At 35.3% G+C, this 17,350-nt stretch overlaps 1 protein-coding gene across 1 annotated transcript in view; it reads left to right on the forward strand.

The window, feature by feature from the left end:
* SLCO1B1 (solute carrier organic anion transporter family, member 1B1) overlaps nucleotides 1-17,350 on the forward strand; it is a 90,414-nt gene that overhangs the window by 33,141 nt on the left and 39,923 nt on the right. Inside the window, exons 4-7 of the mRNA XM_011954965.1 lie at nucleotides 507-639; nucleotides 2,699-2,820; nucleotides 4,493-4,639; nucleotides 4,839-4,937. Of these exons, the coding sequence (XP_011810355.1) occupies nucleotides 507-639; nucleotides 2,699-2,820; nucleotides 4,493-4,639; nucleotides 4,839-4,937 (501 nt within the window). The remainder of the gene's footprint in view (nucleotides 1-506; nucleotides 640-2,698; nucleotides 2,821-4,492; nucleotides 4,640-4,838; nucleotides 4,938-17,350) is intronic.

The following is a 17,350-nucleotide window of genomic DNA, read 5'->3' on the forward strand; positions in this document are numbered from 1 at the left end:
ATTAAGTTCCCCCTTTCTGTGGTTTGATGGCAGTTCTGTCCCTCTGTTTTTGTCGTTAGTATGAAACTTCTTGAAGACAGATGCCATGGTTTATTCTTTTTCAAGTAACTTTCTTATTTCTGGCTGTGAGCTTCATGTCAGGTACATTTAGAAATTTAACTAATATTAAGAATAAAAAAGAAATGCATGAAGGAGCACCTTACCCTCAGATCAGGAAGATTCATCTCCATTTTTCTTCATTCCAATATAATCCAGTCAACTCCAAATTTTTCAGTAAAATTTTGTTTCACTAATATTGCCAAGTAATTCAAGTGCTTTTTTTGTGTATTTAAAACAACTTTTCAGTGAGTGGTCTAATGTAGGTGAATTCACCTTCTCAATTAAATTACATCATCTTTGAGGGAAGGCACTATGTCTGGATTCTATTTGCATCCATTCTGGGGTTTTTCAATTCTAGAGGCAAAATTGAACTAAGTTGTATCAACATACTTTTGTTCTCTTCCTAGGAAATTTGCTTGTGATTGTATTTGTGAGTTACTTTGGATCCAAACTACATAGACCAAAGTTAATTGGAATCGGTTGTTTCATTATGGGAATTGGAGGTGTTTTGACTGCTTTACCACATTTCTTCATGGGACAGTAAGTGTTTAAAAAAAAGAAAAAGGCCTCTGTGCCAGTAACTATCAGTACCTTGTAAATTAGGAGTAGAATTTTATTATTATCCCTTTAAATAGGCAGTTACCTTTTGAGAAGTATACCCACTAAGTGTGTATAGAAATAGTGTCTATTTGTCTACATAATCACTTTACTTATCATAGCTTTCATAGACTTTGAAGTAACAAAAAGATGAAACTGTAGAGTTTCAAATGAAATACACAGGCACTTTATGAGTTTTTAGTATAACATATATACTGTATGTCTTTTCCTATAAGATTTTGATTATTTTTGATAACACTTCAACACTTATACCTCTACCCACTGGGGTATAGGTGTTCCCATCATTTCACTGAAGCTGTTATTCCTAAGGTCACTGTGTAGTTATAATTACAGTCAGATGGTCCTCAGAGAAAAGTCAAAATGGCACATGAGGGAGAAACTTATTTTTCACATTAAAGTTAATGTAGCCTGTTCAAGGATGATATCATTCTACCTCTTTCCATCGTAGTGGATGGCCTTGGCCGCATGATCCAAATTATGGCAATGTATTTCCAGGCAACAAGACGGAAGAGAAGAAGAAGAAGAAGAAACAAACAGTCCACACAGGCTGAGGCTTAAGAAGCATTTTCAGGAGCAAAATATCTCCACTGACTTTACATTTACCATATATTGGCTACATTTCACACATAAATATATAAATACTGAAAAAAAATAGACATTATTCCAAGATACCATGTTCCCAGTTAAAAATCCCAACTATGATTACTGTGGAAGGAAAGAAGAAAGGATATTGAGAGACAAGGACCAGTGTCTGTTAGAGACACCAATTACTTTCTCATTGCCAAATCCAGCAGTGATGTCATTTGCTCACCATATTAATTCCATCTCCCTGCCATATTTGACCCTTGTAAGAAGTTTCTTCTTAGTGGTACTGCTCTAGCTTGTTTTCATCATACTGCACTCTCTTGATTCATTTTCTATCTTTGTGTCTTCTTCATCATGTCCATTTTTTTCCTTCTGCTTTTGGCACCATACCGTCAGAGTCCCCTAATTCCCTTTTTAATCTTTATTTATTCTTCGTCATGATTTGTATGGAAAATAAACCTCAAAGGCAACTGTCACAGCTTCATCTTTCATTCCACCCTAAAATTAAGGACCACAGTCTAGATCAGCATTTCTCTAAATATGACATAATATGTGACACCTTTGCACCTGTTATTTGTACAGCCTTGAATACCTTTGTTTCTTTGTCTACCCTTCTATTCATCTTCAAGATTTGTTTTACCTGTCATTCTTATTTTGGTGTCTTCTCTGATCTCTTCCCACAACCTCCAACCAAAGCCGATCATATCCTCTGTCTCTGTGACGACTCAGGACCTTGTATATTAAACTTATACATTTTATCATATATGTTTATATTAGTGTGAAATTCCCTAAGTACAAAAACTGTGCATTTTATTTCTAGTTCTTTGAAGCTGAGCATAATGCCTGGAATACAGTGGGCTGCCTTTAGAGCTCACATGGTACCTAATTATTTATGGATATTAACATCTCTGTTATTCCTATCAAGTTTTTTCTCATCTAATTGAAATGGACTAGATTTTATTTTTACTAGGTTTTGAAGAGTCATACATTAGAGCGTGTGTGTGAATATGTGTCCATGAAAGAAAATCTGACAGACTGATCATCTTTGAAGATAATTCAAAAGGATGATGGTTACATGCAATTAATAATTACTTTTTAAAAAGGTGAAACCAGGGTATTTCATATATTGAGCAAGATATAACAACTCCTAGGATAATAGGAAAGTGATAACCCACCTAGCCTGGGGTGTACCGAATTATCTTTCTTGCTGGACACTTCCGTCTCACTTTTACCCATCACATCTCTTAAAACACATGCTGGGAAATTGACAGAAAGGATTCTGGTAATTTGGGGAAGATAATGGTGCAAATAAAGGGGAATATTTCTCTGTATTTCTAGAAAAAGTGAAAATATTCAGTAGATAAGCAAAATGTTTAATTCAGTGATGTTCTTACAGTTACAGGTATTCTAAAGAAATTAATATTGATTCATCAGAAAATTCAACATCGACTTTATCCACCTGTTTAATTAATCAAATTGTATCACTCAATAGAACATCACCTGAGATAGTGGGAAAAGGTAAGAATTAACACTGACAGTAAAAAGTCTTCCAAAATGTATAAATTTAATTACATCTCTAAAAATTGTGATATTCAATAGCAAAATTTAATTACGAATGAATAGGAAAAGCACTTGACTCTTACAGACATAATTATAGTGTTTATGTACACAGTTGACCCTTTAACAACAGGGGTTTGAACTATGTGATTTCACTTCTATGCAAATGTTGTCCATCCAAACTGGGTGGTAAACCTGCCAATAATAATATCTGACATTTTCTATATTTGGATTGCACAGGGCCAACTGCACAACTTAAGTGTGCATGAATTTGAGAACACACAGGCAGCCCTGTAACAAATTCCTTAATATACCAAGGGATGACTGTATTATATGTAAAAGCATTTAGAAGTAGATAAGAAAAGAGAATATTTTCAGTAGGAAGTTGACAAAGAATATATGTATTAAAGTAAAACAGGAGGAAATAGTATAAATATGTAAATCATATAACTTTGCTTTCAATGCAAAAGGCAAACTATTGTATCATTTAAAGATTTTTTGCCTATTGTAACCCAAATTATAAATTATAATTGCAAATTGTACCGCTAAGGATTTTTTTAAACCTATTAAATAGAAAAAGATTAAAAATATATAGAAACGAGGTGGAGGCAAAAAAGGATTTCACATTGTATATATTGCTGAAAGTGTATACATTTGTAAATCTTTCTGGAGATTCATTATCGATATATGTTAAGAACAAAAATATACTTACCTACTTAGTGTGAAATTCTGCTATTATCGATTAATCTTGAGGAAATAATCAGGAAACTGCAAAAGGACTTATTTACAGTTATAGTCATGGTAAACCTAACAGAATAAAACAATAAAAAAGAAAATAAAAAATAAGATATTGAATAAACACATTTTGAAACTTCATCAACACATTACTGTCCAGTCATTAAAGTTTTGATATTAAAAAAATCTTAACAACATGGAACTATTGTTATAATATAGTGTTAACTGTGTATACCATTTCATAATATGAACTGGATTTTTAAATATATAATGGACATAATGAGTATAATGCGTATATTTTATGCAAATCTGGAAGATATATAAAAACACTTGAGGTGATCTTCTGTGTGCAATGTGATTACAGATAATTTTTACTTGTTTATGCTTTTGTATATGATATGGCTTGACTGTGTCCCCGCTCAAATATCACCTTGATTGTAATAATCTCCACATGCCAAGAGTGGGGACAAGTGGAGATAATTGAATCATGGGGGCGGTTTCCCCCATACTGTTCTCATGGTAATGAATAAGTCTCACAAGATCTGATGATTTTATAAATGAGAGTTACCATGCACACGTTCTCTTGCCTGTCACCATGTGAGACATGTCTTTGCTCTTCCTTCACCTTCCACCATGATTGTGAGGCCCCCCAGCCATGAGGAACTATGAGTCCGTTAAACCTTTTTCCTTTATAAATTACCCAGTCTCAGGTATGTATTTATTAGCTGCATAAGAATGGACTAATACACCATATTTTCAAAGTTTGCAAAGTGAATATAAATTACTTGTACTTGTAAATTTAAAAAAAAAGAGTAGAGTAAGAGTTTACAAGTAGTTGCATTTGTGATAGAAATGCTAAAATTAATGTTTACAATGAAACACTCTCTTATCTACATAGGTTGTGTGAAGGAATCTGGGTCATCCATGTGGATGTATGTGTTCATGGGCAATATGCTTCGTGGAATAGGGGAGACTCCCATAGTACCACTGGGGCTTTCTTACATGGATGATTTTGCTAAAGAAGGACATTCTTCTTTGTATTTAGGTAATGTACACAAAATATTAAATAATATGATCACTTTCCCTTTGTCTACTTTTGAAATAGTAGAGTTACTAAACTTATTATTTCGCCTATTAGAACATATATTTGGGTATATGTATTGTATCATGTTTCTTTTAAAAACATGGTGAATAAGAGCCATGCATTCTTGGCATCTAGTAAAATTGCTTTATAATATTTTCAGGTATATTGAATGCAATCGCAATGATTGGTCCAGTCATTGGCTTTACCCTGGGATCTCTGTTTTCTAAAATATACGTGGATATTGGATCTGTAGATCTAAGTAAGTGCAACCAGAACAAGGTAACATGATAATGTCTTTCTAAGCACACACACAGAAAACATTTTTCCAAATAACTGAATTCACTCTTTCAATAGTCCTTTGCTTAATATAATTAGAAAGTTACAAGTAGGAAATAAATGCATTACTAATCAGAATAAATATAAAATCTAGTTCCCATTTATACTATCTTTTACAGCTAAGTGTAAAATGAGAGAGTGTAAACATATTTATTTTCATGAGCTTGGGCCAAAATAACCAAATGTAAAAAGTCTCCCTCCCAAACTGACAGCCCAGTCAAGTAAATTTTATTTTTCAGTTGATGGTGGCCTGGATGTTGATGTGTAGAACTTAAAGTTTGCTTTGCTAAAGTCTTCTTGTGGCTGCTGCATTGGTTTATGGCTGGAGTCATTTGAGAGACTTCACTGTGTAATTTATGGTCATTTTCCCTGGTCCTAGCAGAGGGCTTGGCATATGGCAACATTCAGTAAGTACTTGTTGAACAAAGTAATAAAGCAGAGGATACATAAATAAAATCTATGTTTTTCTTCTTCATTCTCAGAGCATACTTTCCTTCTTATCTCATAGGTGAAAGTGATGCCATGTTATAAAAACTGTCTCAACTTCAGGCCCTTTTCCCTAAAAATATTCTTGCACCATATCTGTCTTTATCTTCTTTTTCTCTTTGTATGTTTATGGAAAACATACCCATCTGTATCCAATACTGATAGATCTAGCTGGAGCTTAGACTCTCCCTTCCTGTTTCTTTATTTCCATCTTCTCTTTGATTCAGCAAACACACTCAAGTATTTCCCATCTTTATACATAGCTACAGTTTTTTACACCCCCACACAACTTTCTAGCTGAATCTTTTTTTTATTCCTCTTCAGAGCCAAGCACCTAGGAAAATATCAACTAAATTAGCTAAGATATCTCACCTTCTCACCTCCCATCCACTTCTCAATTCAGTATAATCTGCTTCTGTTGTTAGTGAAACACAATCGATTCCTACCTACTTTACTATAGATCTGTAAATAGGTATATTTCTATCATTTGTGTTAATTGATATTTCCAGTTCCTCTTCATGTTTTCCCTTCTTAGATATCCTATTAGCCCCTAAAGCGCAATATGTCAAAATCTGATCTCATCATCTTACCTCCAAACCCACTTTATTCCCTCTATTCCTTCTCTTGATTAATATCCATACCTTATTCAAGTATTGACTGAGTTACTGTGCCCTGTAATCTCACATTTCTCTGCATTTACACTTGGTAAAACTTTTCCCTTTTTTCATTTGCATAGATCTTGAAGTCTCTTCCAAAATATGGCTCCACTTAGAGAAGCCTTACTTCACCACTTTCTATTAGTCCCAAATGAATAGCCAAGAGCATGCCTTTATTGTAACCCTTCTCACAATGAGCTATTAATATTTGTGTGCTTACTTGCCATCTCTTTACCACATGACAGAATGACATGTTCTTAGCAAATAATAATTAGTTATGTTTGTGAATAAATAAATACGATTTTCTATCTCACTAGGACTTCAATAGATCATTCCAAAGAGATCAAAGGATCCATTTCCACGATGAGATAGACATCACAGTGGGCCAGCAACAGCCAAAAGCTTGAAAATGTTTGCTAATCTAAAACTATAAAGAAAATACTTGATAAAATGTTTTACATGTTCAGTGTTAGACATATGACTTAGAGTAGCTACATGTTATGTTCATTATTTCTACTCATTCAACTCCAGTTTCATCATTGCTTTATCACGAAGAGTACAGAAATAAGTGGTAAATGTCCTTAGGTAAATTATTTTATAAGCTCTCTATTAAGAAACCATTACATTATTTTATAATTTATCACGATACAATTTCTAACATTGAATGTTCAGGTAATTATTATATCTTCTCTTATTCAGTGATGAGTATGAGCTTCAAACTTATAAAGTATACTTTGGCAAACTCCAATGCCTAACGGAGCTGAAGAGGTAAAATAAATGAGTAAAAAGTGCCAGGAACAGGAATTTAGGGTGTGATGGTTAGAATAGGAGAATTTTTTTGGTTGTGAACTGCTCTCCCCACAGGTCCAAAAGCACATGTGTTCCTCAGCTCTGGCTTATTCTTTTAATGCACAAATTTAGGCCCTGCATTGACAAGGACTTCTGATTGGTTTCCAAGAAAATCCAAAATCCAAAATTTTTATGTAGAATTTTTCAATTTTTAAGACTGTGAGTAAGCCAAGAAAAACTATTTCTCAGGTACTATCTAGCGAGATTATGACCCTTAGTTAGTATGTGTAGAACAGTGAAAGAACAGAAAAAAAAAGTCATCATAATTACATTTGTCACAGGTGATGAATAAATACTTTGCATGTAGATGGAGTCACTGATTTAACCAATCATTTCCTGAAGTCTGAGTTGTTGATTATGACACAATATGATCGTATAGATCAAGTTTAAATCTGTGCATACTTGAAAATAAATTATTTCTAGATAGTTTGTAATCAAGTCAATGTTATCTTATATTAACGAGTTTTCTTATAGATCAGAGTAATGGCACCACTTAATTGTGCCACAAACTTCTATGGTGTGTGTGTTTCTGTATGCATACGCTTTTTTATTTCTTATTATTTTTCTTTTATTGTGGTAAGAACAATTAAAATGAAATTTACCTTCTTAACAGATTTTGAAACATACAGTGTACCCATGAAAAATAGGTTTAAATTATGCTTGTCCACTTATGTACAGATTTTTTCAAGAAATATATTGAAAAACTTTGAGGAGATTTGTGAAAATTTGAGAAAATTTATAGATGAATTACATAGTGTAGAAATATAGAAAACCCTAAGAAAAAGGCATATCATGAATGCATAAAATATGTTTAGATTCTAAACTGTTTTATCATTTACTACCATAAAATATACACAAATCTATTATAAGAAGTTAAACTTATTAGAGGGGACAACATGGCCAACTGGACACACTCAGGAAGCACCACTTCCACTGAGGAAGCCCAAATTATTGAATAAACTAACATACTTCCAGCATATCTTTTGAGAGAAAACACTGAAAGTCAATAGAGAGGTGACACAGACACTGAGGCTGAAGAGAGAGAAAACTGGAAACCCAGTGCAAGGTTGTTGAACACCAGAGATAGTTTCCAGCTAAGGGGTGAGTAAAGTGGCAGTGGAACAGCCTATTCTTGCTGATGACATCTGGGGTCCTACCTACAAGAGAACACACAATCCCCAGAGACAGTGGAACAGGTAGAGGCACCTGCCCAGAGAGTGGACAGAAATAGAACTACAGCCAGCGTTGAACCCAGGGAGTTTTGCATATTGGGTAGCTGCAGCAGAACGCAGCTGTAGGTGTCCAACATCCAATGCTCCCTTTCTTCCACCAAGTAGCTCTCAACTCACCTGACTGCTGAGCCAAGAGAGAGTGGGGCCAACTTTCCTGTGAGCTGGGACACATCTGTACTGTAGGCCCTTCTGCCCGCCAGTTCCTCCCAGTACTCCTGCCTGGCCACACCTGCAAGAACATGTGCACAGCACAGCCTCCACTGCTCAGCCTGAGGGTTTTTTCCAGTACTCCCACCTGGGTACTTCCTCAGTGTCCTTGGAGCACTTCAGATCCCCCAGTGTAGCTACTGCCTGAACAAGAAGGACCAGACAATGGTGCCACAGGCTAGTCCCAAAACCTCAGGGCTGCAGTGCGTAGCTTGGGAGTGTGAGCTGAGATTGGTGCCAAGCACTCAAGCAGAGGAGGAGCCCCCAATCTCAGAACACTGAGAGGGGTGAGATGCATGGGGTCATGGGCCAGTGCAGAATGAGACATGCCTCTTTTCATAGGCCCAGTCCAGGAAGGCTGTGTCCTGTCTGCTAGCTCCTGCCTCTGCCTGAGGGAGCTCCATGGCTCAGAACAGTTTCCTAACAAAGGAAACACAAGTGTGGTACCAGTGACCAGAGAGGGCATCCCCCAAGGCCCAAGAGTAGGCCTGTTATGGGGGTCATCTGTCTTCCCTGCTGCCACAAGCGCTGTTGTAAATACACTGAAAAACAAAAGAGCTATGCCCCTGAGTAATAGTTTATCTGGCAGTCATTACTCTTAAGCACTATTTACTGGATTACAGCTCAATTTAAAACATCCATATTTATATAGATAAACATAGATAACATAGATAAACATCTATATAAATATATATACACATGTATATATGTGTGTGTATATATATATATACACACACATATGTGTGTGTATGTGTATACATATATATATATATATATAATTTGAGACTGTATCTTACTCTGTTACCCAGGCTGGAGTGCAGAGAAGTAATCATAGCTCACTGTAGCCTCAAGCTCCTTGGCTCAAGTCATTCTCCCACAGCCTTCTAAGTAGCTGGGACTACAGGCACACACCACTACACTTAGCTAATATTTGTTATTTTCTGTAGAGACAGGGTTTTCCATGTTGCCCAGGCTGATCTCAAACTTCTGGCCTCAAGTGATCTTCCCACCTTAGCCTCACAAAGTGCCGGAATTACAGGCTTGGGTCACTGTGCCTGGCTTCAAACATAGTTTGCCAGTATACATTGTGTATGAAACTGAGAGCAAGAATCTAGCTACAAATAAAAATATTGTATAGAGTCTTATCCCAGAAATTAACCCAACTGACCATACTGAACTTGTACCACAGTTAAACGAACACCAGCCATTCAAGATTAAAAGGAATCAACAAGAAATCTGGCAATTCAAAAGGTAAGAATGTACCTTAAACTTAAAATGGGTGCATTTGAGCTCTCCAGCGATGGTTCTTAACCACATTGAAATGACTAAAATGACAGACAGACAATTCGGAATCTGGATAGGAAGAAAGCTCATTGAGATTCAGGAAAGTGTTGAAACACAATTTAAGGAATTCAATAATTCCAGTAGAATGATCCAAAAGCTAAAAGACAAAATAGCCATTAAACAACAAATACTACTTCTGGAATTTAAAAAAAAAAAAAAAAAAAAAAAAACTACATGAATTTTATAATACATTCAGACCTTTAGCAGCAGAAGAACATACCAAACAGAGGAAAGAATCTCAGAGCTTGAAAATCAGTTTTTATAATCAACTCCATCAGACAAAAATAAAGAAAAAAAACCCTTAAAAATGAAGAAAACTTCTAGGAATTTGGTTTCTTTCGGTAAAGAAACCAAACCTATGATTCATTGGAATTCCTGAGAGAGAAAAAGAGAGAGTAAGTAACTTGTAAAACATATTTGCAGATATAGTCCATGAAAATATTCTCAATCTTACTAGAGAGATTGACATGCAAATTCATAAATTACAGAGAACCCCTTTGAGATACTATAAAGATGGCAATCCCCAAGGCATCTACTCATTAGATTCACCAAAGTCTGTATGAAAGAAACAAATATTTTAAGATTTTTTGGGGGGCAACTAGAGAGATGGATCAAGTCACTGTCAAGGGGAACCCCATCAGTCTTGTAGAATGCCTTTGAGCAAAAACCATACAAGCCAGAAGAGATTGGGGGCCTATTTTCAGCACCCTTAAAGAAAAGAAATTTCAACCAATGATTTCATATCCCACCAAATTAATTTTATAAGTGAAAGAGAACTAAAATCCTTCTCAGACAAGCAAACATTGAGGAAATTTCTTATCACTAGGCCAGCCTTATAACAGGTCTCTAGAAGAGTGCTAAACATGGAAACAAAAGATTAATACCTGCCACGACAAAAATACACTTAAATACATAGCCCAGACACATAAAGCGACTACACAACCAAGTCTATGAAACAACCAGCTAACAACATGATGCCGTGATCAAAATCTCACATATAAATAGTAACCCTGAATGTAAACAGGCTAACTGCCCCAATTAAAAGACACTGAGTGACAAACTTCATCAGAAGACAAAACTTAGCCTTCTGTTATCTTTTAAAAGACACATTTTACATGTATAATACCCACAAGATCAAAGTAAAGGGACGGAAAGAAATCTATCCATGCAAACAGGAAACAAAACAGGGCAGTAATCACTATTCTTACATCAGATAAGACAGACATTAAACCAAAAACAGTTAAGAAGGATAAAGAAGGGTATTATATAAGGATAAAGTGTTCAATTTAACGAGAAGACTTAACTATTCTAAATATACATGGAGTCAAAAGTGGAGGATCCAGATTGACAAAAAAATTTCTTAGAGACCTAAGGAAACTAAAAACAGACAGCTGTACCATAATAGTGGAAGATTTCAGCAACTCACCGACAGTGTTAGGTATCTAAGCAGAAAATTAAAATGTAAATTTTGGACTTAAACTCTATTCTCAACCAATTGGATCCAAAAACATCCTACAGAATACTCCACCCAACACTAACAGAATATACTTTCTTCTCATCTGCATATAGATTGTATTCTAAGATCAATCACATGCTCAGTCATAAAGAAAGTCTCAATACATTAAAAAACTTAAAAGTTTTTTGAGCACATTCTTAAACAAAAGTGCAATAAAAATAGAAATCAATACCAAAAATAGTTCTTAAAACCACCCAAAACATGGTAATTCAACAACTTTTCCTGAATAATTCTTGATTTAAGAATGAAATTAAAAGAATTTTTTGAAATTAAATGAAAGAGAGACATACCTCACTAAAATCTTTGGAATCTATCTAAAGTAGTGTTAAGAGGAAGTTTACCATGCTAAAGGCCTTCATCAAGAAGGCGGAGAGATTTCAAATTAACAATTTAATCTTACACTTACACTAACCAGAAAAAAAAGGACATCCCCAGTGCAAACTGAAAATAAATAACTAAAATTGGAGAAGAACTGAATGAAATTGTGATGCAAAATGTAGAGAAAAGATAAATAAAACCAAGAGTTTGTTATTCAAAAGAATATGAAAAGATTAATAGACTGTTAACTAGATTAACAAATAAAAAAAGGAGATCTAATTAAGCACAGTCAGAAATGACAGAGATCACATTACTACAACTCCCATAGAAATGCATTATGAATGCCTCTGTGCACACAGATTAGAAAATCTAGAGGAAATAGAGTCATTCTTGGAAACAACCTCCAAAGATTAAATCAGAAAAAAAGTGAAAACCTGAACAGACTGATAACAAGTTATCAAATTGAATTAGTAATAAAAAACCTACTGACCAAAAAAAGCCCTGAACCAGATGGATTCTCAGCCAAATTCTACTAATTCTGATTTTATTTTATTCTAACATAAAAGTTCATTTTTTTAAAAGTTAAACTTTAAATTTAAGGACAGAAACACATATATACCTCATATTATGTCATCTGCAGTCAAGAGAAGTGAAAACAAATGTGAAGATGTACTATTAAGGCATAACTTTATAAAATTGACTGTAGTACATACTTTACTGCTGTAATAATTTCATAGCACCTCCTGTAATTGTAATAATAAGGCTGTGTTGAAAGCACCTGCTTAAAACGCCATGTGACACTAATTATCTCCACATGAACAGTTCCTCTCTCCAGTAAATTGTGGATTGCAGCAAAATCTGCTTGTGATTCTTATGTATTTTTATACTGTTTAGTGCAATACTGTAAAGTTGGAATAACACCATTGGAGCCATATGAATTGTCACTAGTGATGCTGAAACTGCTCCTAAGAAACTGAGAAAGTCAGGACATTACAAGAAAAGTTGAATTGCTTGATATATATATGCAGATTGAGGTCTTCAGCTGCCTATTGTTTCAATACAAATGAATCCAGCATAAGGATCATTGTAAAAAACAAAAAAAGAAAAAAGAAAAAAGGAAATTCATGATGGCATTGCTGAGGCTATGCCAGCAGGCACAAAAGCTTGCACTTTTAGTAATATACCATTGTATCTCATATTGAAAATGACATTGTTATGTGGCTGCAAACTTTTATAAGAAAGGCATAACCATAGACTTTAATGTGACTTGAGAAAAAATGAAGTTATTATATGACCAAAGCAAAGAAAGGTGAGGGATCTAAAGCTGGAGAAACTAATGCAGGCAAAGGATGGTTTGATAATTTTAGAAAAAGATTTGGGTTTAAAAATTTTCAAAATAACAGAAGAAGCAGCTTCTGCCAAAGGAGAGAAAGTGAACAGGTTTTCAGACTCCACTAAGAAAATCGTTGAGAAAGGATATCTGCATGAGCAGGGTTTTAATGCAGATGAAAGTGGGGGAAAAAAGCCACAAAGGACATTTATTAATAAAGAAGAGAAGTGAGCATCAGGATTTAAGGCAGGAAGGGATAGACTAAGTCTACTATTCTGTGCAAATGAGGTCAGGCTTATTATCAAAACTGTTCTTATCTACAAAGTTGGTAACTCCCAAACCTTGAAGGGAAAATATAAAAATCAACTGCTAGTCTTCTAGTCGTACAAAAAGAAGGCCTGAACAATTAGAACTCTTTTTCCGTATTGCTTCCATCAATGCCTTGTTCCGGAAGACAGGAAGTAGCTTGACAGTAAGGGACTGCCTTCACAGTTCTTTTCATATTAGTCAATGCCCCTGGTCACCTAGAACCCCATAAGTTCAACACCAAAGGCATTATAGTGATCTATTTCTTCCACCACAATGTCTCTAATGCAGCCTCTAGATCATGGAGTCATAAGAAACTGCAAAGGATCATTACAGATGATACTCTATGGAAAGGATTGTCAGTGCTATCAAAGAAAATCCTGATAGGCAGAACATCATAAAAGACTCGAAGAACTGCACTACTTAAGATGCTATTGTTGTTGTAGGAAAAAAAAAAAAGTGAAAGTCGTTAAGTGCAAAACAATACATTTCTACCAGAGAAAATTTTGTTCAAATGTTGCGCATAAATTCGTAGGATTAACAACATGGCCAATCAAGAAAATTATGAAAGAGATTATGGATATGGAATAAAAGGTGAGGAGTGAAAATTTCAAGATATAGGCATTGGAGGAATTCAAGAGCTAATTCGTACTTCATCAGAGAAATTAACAGAAGATGACTTGATGGAGATGAGTGCCTGAGAACTAGCGTCAAATGATGAAGATGGAGACACAGAAGAAGCAGCGCCAGAAACAAATTGTTATTAGGCTATCTAGCGGAAGGATTCTGACAATTCAAGATTGTTATTGGCTTCTTTTACAACCGGGACTCTTCTCTATTGTGGGCACTGAAACTAAAGCGTATGTTGGAAGAAGGATTAGTTCCATTTAGAAAAATTTTTAGAGAAATGACAAAACCACAAAGTCAAATAGAAATTATGATGTATTTCTGAAATAGTTACTGAATGTACTTGCCTCTTTTGCTTCCCCTTCTACCTCCTCCACCTCTTCCACCTTTTCCACCTCTGCTAACCTAGTGAAAGCAAGACCAGTGCCTCCCATTCCTTCTCCTCCTCAGCCTACTCAATGTGAAGAGATGAGAAAGATCTTATCATGTTCCACCTCAACTTAATGAATAGTTAATATGTTTTATTTCCCTGTGATTTTCTTAATAATATTTTTTTCTCTAGCTTATTTTATGGTAAGAATACTATGTACAATACGTATAACATACAAAACATCTGTTAATCAACTGTTTATGTAAGGATTCTGATCCACAATAGCTGATATGATTTAGATCTGTGTTCCTGCCAACATCATGTAGAATTGTAATCCCCAGTGATGGAGGTGGGACCTGGTGGGAGGTGATTGGGTGATAAAGGTGGCTTTTCTTGAATAGTTTAACACCATCCCCCTTGACGTTGATCTCATGATACCGAGTGAATTCTCATGAGATTTATTTGCTCAAAAGTGTGTAGCAACTCCCTGCTCTCATCTTCCTGTAGAGACTGCAGAACTCCATGACTGAAACTTTATACCCATTGACAACTCCCTGCTTCCCCTTCCCCTTAATCACTGACAATCACCATTCTACTCTTTGCTTCTATGAGCGTTACTGTTTTATGTTTCTCAAATGAATGTAATCATGCAGTATAGGTCCTTCTGTAACTGGTTCATTTTGCCTAATGTCCTCAAAGTTCATCCAAGTTATCACATATTGCAGAATATCCTTCTTTTTAAAGACTGAATAATATTCCATTATGTCTACACAATATTTTCTTTATCCATTTATCCCTCAGCAGACATGAGGTTGTTTTTACAGCTAGCTATTATGAATAGTGCTGCAATGAACATGCAAATGCAAATGTCTCTTCAAGATAATGATTTCAGTTCTTTTATATATGTACCCGGAAGTGGGATTGCTGGGTCATATGAGAGTTCTGTATTTAATTTTTGAGGAATCTTTATAATACCTTTTATACCGGCTGCACCTTTTTGTATTCTACCAGCAGTGTACAGTGTTCAAATATCTCCACGTTCTTGCAAACACTTTCCTTTCTTAAATGGTAGCCATTCTACAGGTGTAAGGTGTAGGAGAAGAGTGGATTTGTGCTTTTGATTTGCATTTCCCTGATAAGTGATGTTGAAAATCTTTGTATTGAGCTGTTATTCATTTGTATGTCTTCTTTGGAGAAATTTCTATTCAGGTATGTAGCCTAATTGTGTTTTCAAATTTACTTTTTTTTTTTTTCAGTCAGTCTCGCTCTGTCACCCAGGCTGGAGTGCAGTTGTGTGATCTTGTCTCACTGCAATCTCTGCCTCCTGGGTTCCAGTGATTCTCCAGCCTCAGCCTCCAGAGTATCTGGGATTACAGGTGCCTCCACCACACCTGGCTAATTTTTGTATTTTCAGTAGAGATGGGGTTTCACCATGTTGGCCAGGCTGGTCTCAAACTCCTGACCTCAGGTGATCCAATTTGTCTTGGCCTCCCAAAGTGCTGGGATTACAGGCATCAGCCACCGAGTGACATATATAAAATTGTATTTTTATCATGTACACTCCAATGTTTTGAAATAAATATATACCTGGAATAAATTTAGCTAATTAACAAATGCATTATCTTGCATACTTATTTTTGTAGTGGAAACACTTAACATCTACTCTCTCAGCATATTTCAAAAATACAACATATTGTGGTTAAGAATAGTCACGCTGCTGCACAATAAACCTCTGTAATGTATTCTTCCTATCTAATTGTAAATACATATGCTTTGACCAATATCTCCTCATGTGGGAGATCTGTCAGAGTGGTGGAAGAAGCTATAGGGAAAGAGCAGGCCTTTTGAAAGGTCAGAAAGCTCTGCAAAGCTTCATGGGAGAATAAGCTGATGACAGCTGTCCTCTTACCCTGAGGCAGAGGGCGAGAAGTAGGTACAAGGAAGTATAGATGAATTTATCTAAATAGGCTTGTTTACCCATATTGTCCAGAAACTGACCTTTGACCGTCACTCACATGACTGTTCCCTGTAAGGGGGAACAATAACGTTAATTGCCCACAGATTAACAGTATTGGCTCCAGGTTTTCGGCATTATGTCTATACTAAATAAAAGCGAGCAGCACCAGCTTATTCGGACTGCTGCTCACTCTTCCGCAGTCCCCTAGCCACTCTTTCACTGCATACCTGTGTCTGAGTATTCCTTTCATCCATTGGTAGGCCAGGGTCTGCAGGACAGACCTGACATCCTCAACTCCACTCCTCCCAACCACCTGGCTTCTGGTAGCCACCATTCTACTCACTAATAATTAATTAATTTTTATTTCAATAGCTTTTAGGGTAGATGTTTTTAATTACAAGGGTGAATTCTATAATGATGAATTTTGATATGTTAGTGCACCCATACCTGAGTAATGTACATTGTATCCAATATGTAGCTTTTTATCCCTCAGTCCCCTCCCATCTTTCCCCTTCTGAACCTCCTAAATCTGTCACATCAATCTGTATATCTTTGTATCCTCATGGCTTAGCTCTCAATGATAAGTGAGAACATACAGTATTTGATTTTCCATTCCTGAGTTACTTCACTTAGAATAATGTCCTCCAGTTCCATCCAAGTTGCTGCAAAATTTTTAATCAAGTTATTATATTTTTGCTATTGAGTTGTAGGATTTCCTCATATGCTTTATAAATTAACCCCTTTTCATATATATATATGATTTATAATATTTTATTTTATTCTGCATGTTTCTTTTTTACCCCATTTATTGTGTCTGTTCTGTTCCATTGGTCTATATTTCTGTTTTTATGCTGGTAACATATTGTATTAATTCCTATAGTTTTAAAATACATTTTGTAATTAGGAAATGTGAGGCAGCTTTATTCTTTCTCAATGCTTTTTTGGCTATTTGATGTCCTTCTTGGTTCCATATGTATTTTAGAATTGTTTGTTATATTTTTGTAAAAATATGGTTGGGCTTTTGATAGGTATTGTATTGAATCTTTACATATATTTAGGTAGTATGGACATTTAATATTAATAAGTCCTTCAATTAATTAATGCAGAATGTCTCCCCAATTATTTATGACTTTAATTT

The sequence above is a fragment of the Colobus angolensis genome, unplaced genomic scaffold (genome assembly GCF_000951035.1).
Source record: "Colobus angolensis palliatus isolate OR3802 unplaced genomic scaffold, Cang.pa_1.0 Scaffold11, whole genome shotgun sequence".
In the NCBI taxonomy this organism is placed as follows: domain Eukaryota; kingdom Metazoa; phylum Chordata; class Mammalia; order Primates; family Cercopithecidae; genus Colobus; species Colobus angolensis.